At 38.9% G+C, this 16,259-nt stretch overlaps 1 protein-coding gene across 1 annotated transcript in view; it reads left to right on the forward strand.

The window, feature by feature from the left end:
* Positions 1–2,592, forward strand: part of PIR121 (transcription activator) — a 108,634-nt gene extending 106,042 nt beyond the window's left edge. Inside the window, exons 27-30 of the mRNA XM_078585773.1 lie at positions 1,036–1,246; positions 1,401–1,573; positions 1,858–2,082; positions 2,286–2,592. Coding sequence (XP_078441899.1) covers positions 1,036–1,246; positions 1,401–1,573; positions 1,858–2,082; positions 2,286–2,480 — 804 coding nt within the window. The 3' untranslated portion in view covers positions 2,481–2,592. The remainder of the gene's footprint in view (positions 1–1,035; positions 1,247–1,400; positions 1,574–1,857; positions 2,083–2,285) is intronic.
* Positions 2,593–16,259: the final 13,667 nt, after the last annotated feature.

Here is a 16,259-nt window from a genome sequence, read left to right on the forward strand (position 1 = left end):
CGAGATGGCCTTAGCTGCCGGAGAGCCTAGGATCAGGTTCACCCAACCAAGAAGATCAGAGACATGGATTACTGACTAGACCCTCTCAGTGAATCATGGAAGTACAGTTTGTGGATGGATGACAGACTCATACGATCCCACTGTGGACGTATCGTTTTCAATGTATTTTAACAACAAACAAGAGTTCCCGGGGTGTAGAGGAGAACAGGAATGGTCGCGGGCGAGGCCAAAAGGAGGGGGTAGGGATTGACCAGGAACGCGGTGATGAGGAGAACAATCATGAGGAAGGGGGATCACAGGGGGAGAGATGAGGTTCAGATATAAAAGAAAGAGAGAGACGAGTGATTCCAATAACAAGATAGTTCTCTTGTTTCTCTCCTAAAGGAAGAGCATCCTATTTAACAGGAAACATGTGTAAGGGAATTGTCATGACTACCCCTGAGCGGGGATTAGGGATCATATCACAGACAATGGAATGGGCAGAAGGGGGTTGACCTGAATGAGACTCAGTCATCCATTACAGAGACCACAGTTTAGCTTTGTTTCACATCGGTGGGGGTAGAGAGAACAGAAGATGATTGTAAAATTAGGGTAGGTGATGGGCGATCGAAGATGGAATGTAATGTAAATTGATGGGACGGGTGGTAGGAAATCGTTTGTTCCATTTTCACTTCCGAGATCAGGACTAATGACTGCTGACGGGGTACGTCTCATTCTATTCTGTTTTTCACCTTTCCTCAAACCTTAGATGGGATGGAGGAACAGGAAGAAGTGGGCTATTGAAGTTCTGAGAGGAGAATTTCTCGTGCGGACGTGGCCAAATAATTAAACTTCAAGCCTGATAAGAAACATTTTTGACTTACTAAGTTTACTAGGCTGGACTTGAAAACTAACAAAATGAATTGATAAACTCAATGAACTGGGATCTTGGATCATAACGGCTATGATTAATAATTAGTTGGATTAATATTTATTTTTAATATTATTTTCTTAGTTTTTTGTCTGGCTCACTTATATCTCAACTCGACCTTGCAGAAGGAATCTGACACAGTACAATTCATGCAAACAGCCCCATGGCTAGGTCTGGTTCCTGGACAGGAGGGTCAAATAGAACAGATTCAAGATACTAAAGATAGCCCTCTTATTGACTTGGTGAAAACGGCAACTTCAGCAATCATATCCAGCAAAAAGGAGAGTCCAGATGCATCGTACTTCAATTCTATGTCAAGACACGCAGAAGCTGCTGGTAAGATAAGAGCAGTGGATGGTGAATAATTAAGTTTTCCATGCCATAAGGATCTTTATAATTTGAAGGAAAATATGGAAATTTTTTGCATATTACACATTGCTTTTCTGTTTCAATCTGTACAGATAACATCAGGTTATATTTGTGGATGCAGATCTTCTGTACAGGAGTAGTATAAACTCTGGAAACGTTCTTGAATATGCACTTGCTTTCACCAGTGCTGTCTTGGATAAGCACTATAATAGATTGAGTGCAACCCCAAAGACAGGTTTTATGGATGTTACAACCTCCAAAGACTTTTATCGTATATATAGTGGGCTTCTCTTTGTAAGTTCTATAGAATTTATCTTTTACCATTCCCTGGCAATCTGATTGTTGTTTTTTTTCTAAAAACAGAAATTTATCTTTGCTTCGTGAAAAACTATTTCTTAGGGCAAGATGAAATAGCCTGATGGTATAGAGATTTGATTCTTTTGAACCTGGTGGCTTAGAATCCTTTGGTCCTCAGGAGACTGAGATGGTCAACTCAACCTCAAAAAGTTGGACTGAAAAATTCACTGCCTCTCCCTAGATAATTTATTATTTTGTAACCTTTGTGACAATTATTACAGGATTACTTTGAGAGGACTGTCCAGGAATCCACAAGACGCCAGGAGTTCCTGGGAGATTCAGTTGCGTGGGGTGGCTGTTGTATCATATACTTACTCGGCCAGCAACAACAGTTCGAGTTGTTTGATTTTTCCTATCAATTTCTAAATGTGGCTGAAGTAGAAGGGACCTTCATCACGCAACCACCAATGCATTCTGATAGGGGGAAGGCTCCAAGTGCCATCCAGGTACAGCACCGGTCCAATTCTCATTCTTCATCATGTCATCATGAACCAGACACTATATTTTCCCTTCACTTTATTTAATACGCTAGGGCTAATTTTGGCAATAGAAAGAGATGAAGAATTCCCTGCCATGCATACAACTTTGCATGTCCAGGGGCCTGGTTTTAATGAGTTGTATTTTCCTTTTGCTCTTTCATTGGGAAAAGGTAAAGGAGGAGCTACTCGAGGCAATGAGGAAAGCGCGGAGGCTGAACAATCATGTATTCTCCACGCTTAGAGCTCGTTGTCCACTCGAAGACAAGATCGCATGCGCTATCAAACAGAGTGGTGCCCCTCTTCAGCGTGTCAAGTTTGCCAATGCTGTTTCCTCATTTGAAACCCTCCCCCTTAAGCAATTCTAGGAGAGTAGTTATTATTGAGATAATTATCATCAGATTTCACAAGTATTTGACTAGAGAGCTTTTCAGATTCAGCTAAAAAGCACTCCAGATTAAGCTACAATTTTTTCTTTTCTTTGTGTTATAGTTCAAAACCTCCTAATCAGATTATTTCTTCTAGAAATGTTGGTCTTCCAACAGGTTAAGAGCCATTTCCAAAGATTTTGTGTTTCTCTTTCTGCTCCCTTTTTTTTCCTCATTCGATATGATCCAGGAACGATCTATTTTTAGAGGTTTCTCTTGTATGGTATCTCCATCCACACTGACCATGAGCAGAACAGAGAAGGGGGCTTTTCACAGCAGCTCTGCAAAGATCTTGCCTTCACGATTATCCAGCCTTGAGGCTTCCAACTTCTGGAAAATCTCCCCAACCATTAGCATAGTGGTTGATTAAAACATCAAATAATGGCTCTTCAGACCTCGTGAAAATATTGAAAAAGCTAAAAGAGAATATTTACACTTTCAGAAAAAAGTTTTCATTGAATTCATCTTCACTGACATTTTTGTTCACCTTCAGACAGAAGACGATTTTTTTTTTGGAACAATAAAGAAGATCACCTAGTTTGGTGACCCTCCGTACATGTGGACAGGAGGGATCTAGGCCAAAAAACAAATGGCCCCTCGTGCCCCCCATACCGTCCACCTCTGCCTGGACCAAACCAACAGAACATAAGTCTCTCCACTTCATTTATAGCCCTGTCCACCGACATTGCTGTCCCCTTGAATAAGACCTCATTGCGGTGGGACCATATCACCCAAAGCACTGCAAATCTCAGCCCCTGCTCCTTCTCAGTCCCACGTTGACGCCGCAGCAGTGTGGCCCATAATACCGAGCTCGACGTAATCTCTGCTAGCCCTTGGCTAGCCCATATCGCTCGGGCGAGCCGACATTGGAAGAAAAGATGCTCGCACTCCTCTTCCTCCTCCAAACACATAAGGCATAGTGATGATTCTGCCTGGAAAAACCTTCGACGTCTCACGCGGGTCATTGTCCGCTTCCTGGCAAGCATCCAGGCAAACACCCTAACCTTGGGAGGTATCTTTTGCCTCCAAATTGAGCAACATGCCCCTAGGATGATCTGGTCCTCGTTGCGGTGTGTTCTCAACCTCTGGTAAAGTCCTCGACTAGAGAACGGGCCCAATGCCCATATCCACCCATCTATCATCCTCTCCATTGGCCTCCAGTTGCCCAGTGTTTGCTGAAGGCTTAAGAACTCCTCCACCCGCTGATTTGATAAGATGGTCGCAAGCGTTGGACACCACACCCCATCCCAACACTCTTCCACCAAGGCTTGCCAATGACAGGCTAGGGCATGCAGGTGAGGGAAAAGGTCTCGTAAGTGTCCAAGCGACGTCCAATCATCCATCCAAAACCTAAAGCCGGCGCCATTCCCCAATTGAGCCTGGAAGAATTCCCTAACCAATGGAAGCACCTTCCTCAACCCTCTCCAAAAGGCCGACTATCCCCACACCTTGTCCATCAAATTTTCCCAGTCCAAATTGGAGCTGTTTCTGTCCCTCAAAACATCCTTAATCAAGTCATCCTCCGGTCCCACGATCCTCTAACCCATTTCGTCAGTAGAGCCACATTCAATGTATCTAGGTGAGGTACTCCAAGTCCACCCTGTTTAGTTGGCGTGCAAATGTCATTCCATGAGATCAACGCCATGCCACGCCCCTCCCCTGCATTAGATGCCTTCCAAAAGAATCTCCGCATGAGCCCGCTTATGCATTTCTCAACACCCACCGGAAGTTTAAACACGGATAGATAAAAGGTTGGTATTGCTGAAAGTACTGACCCCAATAGCACTAGTCTCCCTCCTCGTGATAAAACTCTTTGTTTCCTTCCCTCCAAACGTCTCTCCACCTTCTCCATCACTGGTTGCCAATCTGCTTTCTGTAAATTACCGGCAGATAGGGGCAGCCCCAGGTATCTCATAGGTAGTGATCCCACTGGCATTCCAAGCGCACTAGCACACTGGGTCTCCTCCTCCGGCGATAGACCAAACCCACAAATTCTGATTTTCCTCTATTGATGCACAGTCCCGAGCAATCTGCGAACACCCGCAGAAGTGCCGCCAAATTTTTGGCCTCCTCCACCGATCCCTCGATGAAGAAAAGTGTATCATCGGCATATTGTAACAGAGGAATGCCCAAAGGATGGCTCAGCATCTGGAACCCTCTAATACATCCCCTCCCACATACCAAGGATGTACTGATGGCTAATACATCAGCTGCCAGAACAAACCGCATCGGTGCTAAAGGACACCCTTGTCTGGTCCCTCTCTGTGGTGTAATCCACCCCCCTTCGGGGCGTCCATTTACCAGCACCGCAAAGGACTGAGAAGTCACTCATCGCTTCACCCATTTGATCCATTCCTCCGGGAAACCCCTCCTTCTTAAGGATGCCCATAGGAATCGCGAATCCAGAGAGTCATATGTCTTCGCAAAATCTACCTTTCACATGAAACCCTTGGTCCCATTCTCCTTCAACGAAGCAATAATCTCCCCCGCCAAGACTGCATTATCAACTAGCTGTCTTCTCAGAACAAAGGCAGATTGAAACGGACCAACCAAGTCCCAAGCACCCCTTGTAGCCGATTGGCCAGTACCTTTGCAACTATAAGATATATGGAGTTGGATAGCGATATGGGTCAGTAGTCGCCTACATTTTCTGCCTCTTGCCGCTCCGGTAATAAAAATAGGAACGATTTACTAATCTTTTCCATATTTTCTTGAGGATATCGTCTTCAGACAGAAGACGATATGTTCTTACTATGTCAGTTCGTGAAGGTAAAGTTATCTCAGTTCTTCCCTGGGTTCTAGACGCTTCCTTTGAAAATATCGTCCAGCTCATGTTGAGTTAAATCCAATTTCAGTTTGATAAAACTAGCACGGATATGAGATCAAGAATTGAATAATGGTTATTGGGATATTTTCTAAAGTTAAATTTGTTTTTTCATGATTTCTCACTGTTATATTGAATCTTCAAAAACCTTTGCAGAATCACTGGATCTCCAGTAGCTTTTTAATATCGTGTACTTTTAAGGGCCATTTATCAAGTCTTTGAAAGGTAACAAATTATGGGAGATATTTTCTAGTGAAGCTTACCCACACAAATACAAAGGATTCTAAATTTTAATGTAATGCCACCAAACATTTTGGAAGGTGTGAAATAATATCTATCTTGTTCTGTTAAGCCTAATAGAACAAACATCTGAAAAAAACCAAATGCACTTCAATGACTTTCTGAGAACTTTGTGGCATAACAGGTCGTTCACCTTGAGTCCAAGAGCAGTGTTGGATCAGTATATTCTCATTCAGATAGTCCAAATTTCCCTTTTCTATTTCCCACATGATGTTTAGAAATTTATCCACAAAGAGATGAAATTGTTATCTCATAAATAGCCACAAATTATAATGTGATACAAGCTATGTGAGCCGTCAAGGATTCCATTAAAAACTTAACCTGGGGAGCAGAGGTACATCAGTCCCATAAGCTTAAAACAACTTGAGCAGCTTCAAAAAGATTTGAGATACATCCATAGAAATGACTCATCCCAAAGTACAATGAATCATAGACAACAAATAAAAAAATTGAGCGGTGGGCATATTTCCTACACATCATTTTGAAATAAATAAAGGGCTTGAGTAACTCTATACTCATATAGGCAAAATAATGGTATTTTTAACTTGTCAAATCATGATCTTTTCGCAAATAATTTCTTTGCATTCAGAGAATGGGAAAGAGATGGAAACCAGCTTTTCATCAGATCACATCTCAGATATGCAACATAATGGTACTCTTATTAGACTAGAAATTGAGCAACTAATGAGTTACATTTAGGGTAATTGGTGTTAAGCAAGGGTCCCCTCCCTAGGGAATACAATATAGGGGATGAGAGGAGATATGGATCTGTAGATGAACATGGATGGATGTGGGTTAATGAATATTTATAGATTGATGGATGGATGTTGATAAGATGATAATGACTAAAGTGCAAGGAGAATCACAGTAGACCACTATATTCCGCAAAGGTCAAGTCGATTTGCCACAGCTTCAACTTCTCTTTTTTTTTTCTAACTTTCATCACATCACATCTTTCAACCGGTCTACTAAAGTAGGAGAAGTCACAATATTGTATTTACACAAATGATGGGTTATACTTATGGATCCCACCAAATGGTTAGGTGGATGAGAGAGAAAGAGAGGGACAAATATATGCTCAAAATTTCAGCCTTAAACTTCCGGATCATTAGATATTTTGATTCGAAGCTGAATCATTCTCAGCCATCTTTTTTTTTCTCCTCCATTCGTTTGGGGATTGAAAGCATGGAATAACTTTTTTGAAAACGTAGAAAATGCCATAAAACTTATTAAATAATTCCAAATATATATTTTTTAAATGTTAAAAATATTTAAATTATATTTTTCACTTTAAAAATATTCTCTTAAAATATAATGCCATAAAATTATAAAAAAATATATTTCTACTAAGAAATTCATTCTCTTTATGAATTTAGTGACATAAATTTCTGAAAAATATCATGAATTCTAAAGCTATTTTCTGTGTGAATATAGTGTCTGAAAATTTCATTAAAAATACCTAAAATAAAAATTCTAAATGTCATTTTTAAAATTTTAAATTAAACCATTTTAGACTTTAGAACGAGCATGTACAATTATTTTAGTACGACTAATTATAGAAAATCCATGGTATTAGTCTAATAATTAGTATCTTATCAACAAGGACTCATAGGGACAGAGAAAAAAAGGGCTTGATCTTTGATGTAGAGAAAGTCATTTCTCAAACAGCCATCTCAACGAGCATGGCAATTAACTTCAAGATTGATCTTTCAATAATAGGTATTTTATTTATATGTGAGAAATTTTTTTGTTCTTATATCTTTAGTTTTGAAATATCTAATGTGATATATGTATGGTATTTGTCTGCATTTTATGATAACTTCATTTGGAACATTGTGCAAACCTGAATATACTTTATGTTTGATTTGCCTAGGTCATTAATTAGACAAACTTAAATTAAAATTTATGAGAAATTCAAACATATGTTTTAAATTTGTTAATACTTCTCAAGTTGTTAACTAAAACAAACCCTTACAAATAGAATATTGTTTTTAACAAAGAAATATTTTTCCATCTTTACAGAAGCAAGGAGAATTTTTTTCTTCAGCCCCAACGCCGACGAACTCTGTAGAAACAAATTCTCTATATTTTTAGGGCATGAAGGACGATTCTGCAGAAGCAAAATTGCCTTACAAGTCACAGTTCAAAGATTCAGATAATATACAAACATCAAGTATGTGTTGCTCTATAGAAGCCAATTTGCCTTTGAAGTCACAATTCAAAGATTCAGATAATACACAAACCTCAAGTATGTCTCGCTCTATAGAAAAAATGTTTTGGACCTTTTCTTGTGGAGGTACTTTATCTTCAGAATCTCCACTCAAACAGAAGAAGTATGTTGGTTTTTAGGGGTTCAAAAATGAAAGGAAAGTAGCAGACATGGTTTTGTCATGTGTTCGTGTTTGAGAAACAGAGATGAAACGAAGAGAAAAGACACATGAAGAAGAGAATAAGTATCAACCAAGAAGTTTTTCCGTGTCTTGAACATAAGAAGACATTAAATATTTATAGGGACGGGCGTTCTTTAGTTTATGAGATAGGAATAATAGATTCAAATGAAGTTTGTTGATATGATGCCATGGCCATCATCACGGTGCTTGATAGATTGGTAAGGTTCATGACACTTGGTGTCAGGCGCCGATAGCATTGGCGGCGGTTGAGTCAAGGTTGGTAGTGTCGGCGATTGATGAACATCCTTGATTCTTATGTTGAGGCACATGCCTTTAACAGTTTGAATGTAGTGTGTTGTGTGATTTGGTTCAAAATCTCCCTCTCAGGCTCTCGGTCTCTCTTGTTTGCTCTTTCATCTCTATCTTGCTTACTTTCTCTACACTCTGCTCTATCTCGCTCGTTATTCCGTCTCTATCTTGCTCACTCACTCTGCTCTCTGCTCTCTCTGGCTCGCTCTTCTGTGTCTATCTTGCTCACCCACTCTACTCTCTACTCTCTCTAGCTCGCTCTGCCATCTCTATCTTGCTCGCTCTTCTGTGTTTATCTTGATCACCCACTCTACTCTCTACTCTCTCTAGCTCGCTCTGCCATCTCTATCTTGCTCGCTCAATGTGCTCTCTCTCGCTCGCTCTTCCATGTCTATCTTGCTCACTCACTCTGCTCTCTACTGTCTCTCTGCTCTCTCTCTCTGTGTTATCTATCTGCTCTATCTCTCTCCCTTCTCTCTCTGATCTCTCTCCCTCTCTCTCTCTCTCCCTCCCTCCCTCTCTCTCTCTATCTATCTATCTCTCCCTCTCCCTCTCTCTATCTACATATATATCTATCTTTATCTATCTATCTATCTATAAATCTAGCTATATATATCTCTCTCTTGCTCTCTTTCTCTAGTGAATGACAAGTATCATCCACTGCGTCATTCGTCAAGGTGATGGATGCCTGATGGATGATGTGACTGTAATGGATGAACTTTTTGGGCATTGGAATGGTGACAGAAGATGTGATGAAATATTGGTGATAGAGAGTGAGAGAGTGATAAGCCGAAAATAGGGGTAAAAACTATGCAATTTTTAGCCCTTGTCGTTGTGGATTTTGGCTTATGCAATAAAATTTATAAGAACTCCACTTAAGACGTATAGTGATAAGTACGAGTGTCGTCCAAGGGAAGCTAGTAAGGAATTTGATTTGGTGATTGTATTGGTCGTTTCACTCTGATTAAACTGAATTTGATCTTCAATGAGGATCAAGTCACCCTAATTAGATGAGAATTTAGAAAGGGGGGTAGAAGAGTTGAGATGAATAGAAGAAATATGGAGCTCTAAATTGGCTTCTTTGATCCTAATAAAAGGATCCAAGAGGTCAATTAGAGAGGTTAAAAGGGAATTTTTAATTTGAGTTTCGTTTGTTTTTGCAACTTTGATAATTCAGAACTGAAATGGGGGTAATTTAATCTCCTAAGAATTAAAACTAATTTTTTTAGAGTTTTTCTTTGGAATGCAGTTGAATGCTTAGTTGAATCCCTCAAATTCGCCTCTCAATCCTAATCAGGGCTCGTACATGCCGCTCAAGCCAAGCGATTTAGAATTTCAGATCAAAACCAAGAAGAAGAAACAAGAAATTGAACTAATCTCATTCAAAATGCACAAATCCAAATACAATCAAGGAAAAAGTACCAGATAACTTGATCCAGGGTGGGACTCCTCTCTGTCTTGGAGCTGTGATAGAGAACCATCAAGAATAAGCTCCCCCTCTCGAAATTTAGCTTTTATACTTAAGTTATATGGTAAAAATCACCATTTTACCCCCGTTTTGTACTTAATATTTATCTATCAATATAGGCTGGATCTGAGTGATCCAACCGTACACATAGAAAGAGGGGATCAAGACAAACAAATCCATAAAAAATCATCTCAATCGAACTTCAGGATCAAAAGTTATTAATAAATGAATTTTAAACCAATTTAATCCATTGGATTTAGAATTGATTTATTCATTAATTTCGTTTTTAAACACGCAATGACGTGTCGCTCTCTCATTGGCTGGCGCATTTTGAATCCTCCTTTTTGCAGAAAAGTCCTTAAAAAGCCTGGAATTGCTTTTGGACGCCGCCCAAAAGTAATTGCGTATATGCCTCTGGCGCACTCTCTCTCCTCCAATTTCTCCTAAAAACATTAAAAATATATATTAAAAATTGCAATAAAACCCTGTAATATTTTAAATTGGATCTTTACGCCTGTAGTGGCGACCGAGAGCTATTTTCAGGGTCTTTTTGCAACGAAAGTTCGCAAAAAGGCCCTTGAAAGTTCAAAAATAATAAAATACTTTTTTTTCTAGTATAAATATACTTTTTTCCTTGAAATAAATACATTTCCTCTTCAAATAAATCTCAGAAAAATCCTAAAAATTCGTAAAAAATTCTAAAAAATTCTAGAAAATTCATTGATTCATTCCCATGCTGATAAATGTCGAAATAAAATATTAAATATGCCATTCTCATTCAAAAATAATTATTTCGAGCTTCAATAAATCCTTTAAAATTCATAGAATTAACAGAAAATTAGGGAAAAATCAGAAATCACTTGAAAACACTATTTTCATGTAAATATATGATAACAACCGCATTTTAAGCTCTTTAAATGCATAAAATTGTGCTAATAACATGAAATAAAGACAGAAATTAGGGTGTTATCAAAGAGGGAGAAGAGGGAGAGAGAAAAGAGGGAGAGAGACCAAGAGAGATACGAGAGAGAGTGAGATCGAGAGACCAAGAAAGTGAAGAGGGAGAGAAAGAGACTGAGGAAGAGGAGACAAAGAGAGACTGATAGAGAAGAGAATGAGAGACCAAGAGAGATAAGAGGGAGAGAGAGAGAGCAGAGAGGGAGGATAGAAAGGAAAACTGAGAGAGAGGTATGGAAAGAGAGAGAGAAGAGAGGGATGAGAGAAAGATAGACTGGGAGAGAAAGAGAGACGTAGAGAGAGGAGAGAGACTGAAAGAGATAGAAGGGAAAGAGAGACTGAGAAAAAGGAGAAAAAAGAGACCGTGAGAGAGTGAAAGCCAGATAGATCAAGAGAAAGAGAGAGGCATATAGAGAGAGACGAAGAGAGAGGAGAGAGGGAGCAAAGAAAGAAAAATGGAGAGAGAGAGACTATGCAAAAGAGGAGAGAGGCTGGAAAGAAAGAGAGACAGATCAAGTGTAGTGAGAGGAAGAAGAGAAAGAGAGACGGAAAGAGAGGCCAGGATAGAGATACTGATGGAGAGGAGAGAGAAAGAGAGACAGAAAGAGAGGCCAGGATAGAGATACTGATGGAGAGGAGAGAGAAAGAGAGACCAAGAGAGAGGAGAAAAAAGAAACTAGAAGTCTAGAAGAGAATGAGAGACACAGAGAGAGAGAGTCTGAGAGAGAGTGAGTGCTGTTTGAGAGTCAGGAAGAGGCGATGAGGTATGAAGGCAAAGGGAGAAGAGGAAGACTGCAGCTCAAGAACTTGGAGAGGAGGACGGGAGAAGGGAGAGGAGAAAGAAGGAGAAGGGAGAGGAGAGAAGGTGGCAGCAGAGAAAAGTATTAGTTTTCCATAACGTTCCAAAAGCATTCTCACAAACAATCAGTAGGATTTTTTCGCTTAGTGGGACCGACATTTGACTGTGAGTTCACAACACTCCCCCTCCAGGATGTGAATGTTAAGAAACATCCAACATGATTAAAAATATAAGCAACAAGTTAACTGTAAAAAACAAAATAATGACATCGTGGATCATCAAGAAACCATAGAGCTCTATGGTTGATGAAGATACCATGCAACTTCATATTGGTTCACATGGAAGTGAATACTGGTGAGTTCACCCCCTTTGTCAAGATATCGGCAACTTAGTTGAGCTAACATATGTTAAGTATATGATGCCAGAGACAAACTTTTTATTTATGAAATGACAATCAATCTATATATTTTTGGTGCGATCGTGTTGCACATGATTGTTGGCCATATTGATAGCAGCTATATTGTCACAATATAAGATAAGTGTATGTAGCCATAATATTTCACAAACACCGAGGGCCATTGATATATATACCGCTTCATCCATAGATCTACCCACAACTCTTTGTTTCTTACTTCACCATGCAAATGGATTCCCTCCTACAAATACATGATATTTTGAAGTTGAGTGTAGGTCATCCTTGTTTCCGGTCCAATCAGCATCTATGTAACATTCCACTATCAAATTCTTTTCATTTGAGTATAGCAATCCATGGCCTGGATTACCTTTAAGATATATTAGTCTCCGCATGACAGTATCCAAGTGACATGATCTCGGATCATGCATAAACTGACTAACTGCATTCATAGTATAAGTAATATCAGGGGATGTATGTGACAAATAGATTAGTCATCCCATGAACTGTTGGAATTTTACTATATCAACTTTATCCCCCCCATTAAATATCAGCTGATGATTACGTCAGACTTTGTAGTATCTTTACACCCTAGCATCTCAGACTCTATAAGTTGACATTATGTGTATTTGCATTGAGTGACAAAGATACCTTCTTGTGACTGTGAGACTTTCAATCCCAAGAAAGTACTTCAGTTGGCCAAGGTCTTTAACTTTGAAGATTTGTGCAAGATTACTTTTAAACTTGTTGATTGATTTTCTATCATCACCGGTGATAATAATATTGTCAACATATACAATGAGGATAGTAATCCTACCCATGTGACTTTGAAAAAATAGAGTGTGATCAGCATTGCTTTGTCAATATCCCATTCCAACAATAACCTTGTGGAAGCAATCAAACCACAACCTTAGGGATTATTTCAAGCCATGCAACGATCTCTTTAGACGACATACCTTGCCTCTTGGTTGTGATGTATCAAATGCTGGAGGAATTTCCAGATACACTTCATCATGGAGATCACCATGTAAGAATGCATTCTTAATATCAAGCTAATATACATCCCATCCTTTATTTGTTGCACATGAAATGAGAGTCTGTGTATTACTCATCTTTTTGCAACTGGTGCAAAAGTTTCCTCATAATCTATGCTATAAGTTTGAGGATATCCTTTTGCCACTCTCGCTTTGTATGGATCTGCAGTTCCTTTGGGAGTTTTCTTTATAGTGACTACCAACTTACATTCCACTGACTTCTTCCCTTTTTGTTAGTGTAATAACTTCCCACTTTTTATTTTTTTCAAGAGCATCCATATCCTCAAGCATTGTTTGTTTCGGCTTCAGCTATTCTCACGTTGTTTTCCAGTTACTAGGAACACTGATGGAAGATAGAGATGTTATAAAGCTTCTATGGGATGGTTCAAGGGCTTCATAAGACACAAAGGTTGCAATATCATGTTTGCACCCAACTCCATGAAATTTTGATGGGAGCACCTTGGGGCGCGCACCTTTGAGAGAGAGAGAGAGAGAGGGAGAGGCTGAGAGACTGAGTGAGAGGAGAGAAAAAGAGGTCGAGAGGTATGAGAGGCTGAGCGAGAGAGAGAGAGAGAGAGAGAGAGAGAGAGAGAGAGAGAGAGAGGAGAAAGAGGGTGATGTGGAGTGAGAGAGACTAAAGGCGAGACAGAGAGAGGGAGGGAGGAGAGAAAGAGAGACCGAGAGAGAGAAAGAGAGAGAGAGAGAGAGAGAGAGAGAGAGAGAGAGAGACAGAGGGTGATGGAGAGAGAGATCAAAGGCGAGACAGAGAGAGAGAGAGAGGGAGGAGAGAAAGAGAGACCGAGCCAGAGAAAGAGAGAGACAAACACACACAGAGGAGATAAAGAGGGACCAAGAGAGAGGAAATAAAATGAGATCGAGAGAGAGTGAGAGATCAATAGACAAAGATAGAGAGAGAGAGAGAGAGAGAAAGAAAGAGAGATGGAGAGGGTGAGATAGACAGGAGATAAAATGAGATCGAGAGAGAGAGTGAAAGACCAATAGACAAAGATAGAGAGAGAGAGAGAAAGAAAGAAAGAAAGAAAGAGAGATGGAGAGAGGGAGAGAGAGAGACCAACATAGAGAGGATGGAAAGACTGGAGAGAGGATAGACTGATTGACAGAGAGAGAGAGATATAGAGAAAGGGAGACCGAGAGAGAATGAGGCCGAGAGAGAGAGAGAGAGAGAGAGAGAGAGAGAGAGAGAGAGAGAGAGAGACTAAACGAGAGATTAGAGAGGGAGGAGAGGAAGAGACTGTGAGAGAAAGAGAGATGGGGAGAGAGCGAGACCGACAGAGAGAGGAGAGAAAAAGAAACTGAGAGAGAGTGAGAAACCAAGAGATCGAGAGAGAGAGAGAGGCCGAGAGAGAGTGAGAGATGGAGAGAGAGAGAGGCTGAGAGAGAGAAACTGTCCGATAGGAGAGAAAGAGATACCAAGAGAGAGGAGAGAAAAAGACACCAAGAGAGATGAGAGACTGAGAGGCCGAGAGAGAGCGAGAGGAGAGAAAAAGAGAGACGAGTAAGAGACAAAGGAAAGAGCAATAATTAAATACCCCTAATCAGAAATACAAATACTCTTTAAAGAATTAGGTGCTCTGGGAGTATGATGGCTATTTTATTTAATCTCTTGCTTCCGTGATAAGTTATATTATAGAATCCATTATTTTAAAATCATTTTCTCTCATAGAGATCTCTTTCTGGTTATAATGTTACTAAAAATCTAAAGTCATTTTGGTTTATTTAAGAGTCATTGAAAATGCAAAAAAATGTAGGTTAAATAATAACGTGAATCAATTAGGGGAATTCTAAGATGTGTGTGTTCGATGTTATCCGCAAGATCATGATTTCACATACAAAAAGTAAATTAATATAATTTATGGAAAGAAATTAAATTTTCAATATCTTTGATCCCCAAGATATTAAAGTGAGTATTAAATTCATAATGCTCACTTTCATCCCCAGTGTATTCTCTTGAATTTCTTCCATCAAATAAAATAATAAAAATGGGGGACGGAAATAATTAAAGATAGCTAAGAATAAGTAGGATGCTCTTTTTCAGAAATTTTCCCCTCCAAATCTTAATTGTATAAAAAATAAAGAAACACAAACATAAAAAAACCAAAATAACAACAAAATAAGAACAATCATAAACCATAATTAGATTCCTCCCATTACTTCTTGATATTTTATCTTCTGCCAGGCTTTCAGACTTTATTCAATTTTTTCATATGATTAATATTCATTTGAAAATATTTTTTTTATATTAGTCTTCATATTACTTGAACAATCAGTTGCAAAATATATACCATATTGGATCTAAAAATATTTGATAGAAAATTAGTTCTAATATTGGACATAAAAAATATAATTTAAAATGATTTAGACTTTTGATTAGAGATTTAGCTTTACTTCTATGCACTATTAAGTACATCATAGTCTTATTTTATGGATTTTATGTAATAATTTTTTGGTTTATAATATGATTTTTTACCTTGGAAAATATGTGTACAACACAACAAATAGAAGTTGAATGAGACTTGAAAAGTGAAACTAAAACACATTGACTATCAAATAACCTTTCACAGAGTTGACTCCCTATTTTTTTTTAAGACTTCTGGTTCATACACCAATATTTATTATATTCCTTGTCCGCATAGGACGAGTGGATTAAATCCAGATGGAGAAAGTATTGAACAAGTTAATTTTATCTGTAACTTATACTTTTCTGGATTTTCATGTTTATTTAAGGGATTAATTTTATTATTTAGAAAAGTAATTCAAAATAACATAGGAAGGTCAGAAAATATTAAAATGATTTAATTTAATTTATTTAAATTTATGGAATAATTTTGAGAATTTAATATAATTTCATAGGAGAAATACCAATTAAATATGATTTAAAATACCGTAGCCAGTACTTCGAGAGTCTCAGAGATGGTAAACAGAGATGGATATGAGTGGAGTGGAGCAGATGGAAGAGACACTATGCTGATTGCAAGAAAGATGACGGCGGACATATGCTGATGAGTGGCAAAGAGGGGGCAAATGATGATGATTTTACCATCACTGGTGCGAGGGAGATGGAGGCAGATACACACCGACAAGTAGCATAATTAGAGGTGGTGTGACTGATAGGTACAAACCTAGTCTATCGGCGAGGCTAACCTAGGCATGGGTTGGAAAAATATGAAGATCGCACTAATCTCATTCTCAAGTGTCGAATGGGACA

Source organism: Wolffia australiana, chromosome 14 (assembly GCF_029677425.1).
Source record: "Wolffia australiana isolate 7733 chromosome 14, ASM2967742v1".
Taxonomy (NCBI): Eukaryota; Viridiplantae; Streptophyta; class Magnoliopsida; order Alismatales; family Araceae; genus Wolffia; species Wolffia australiana.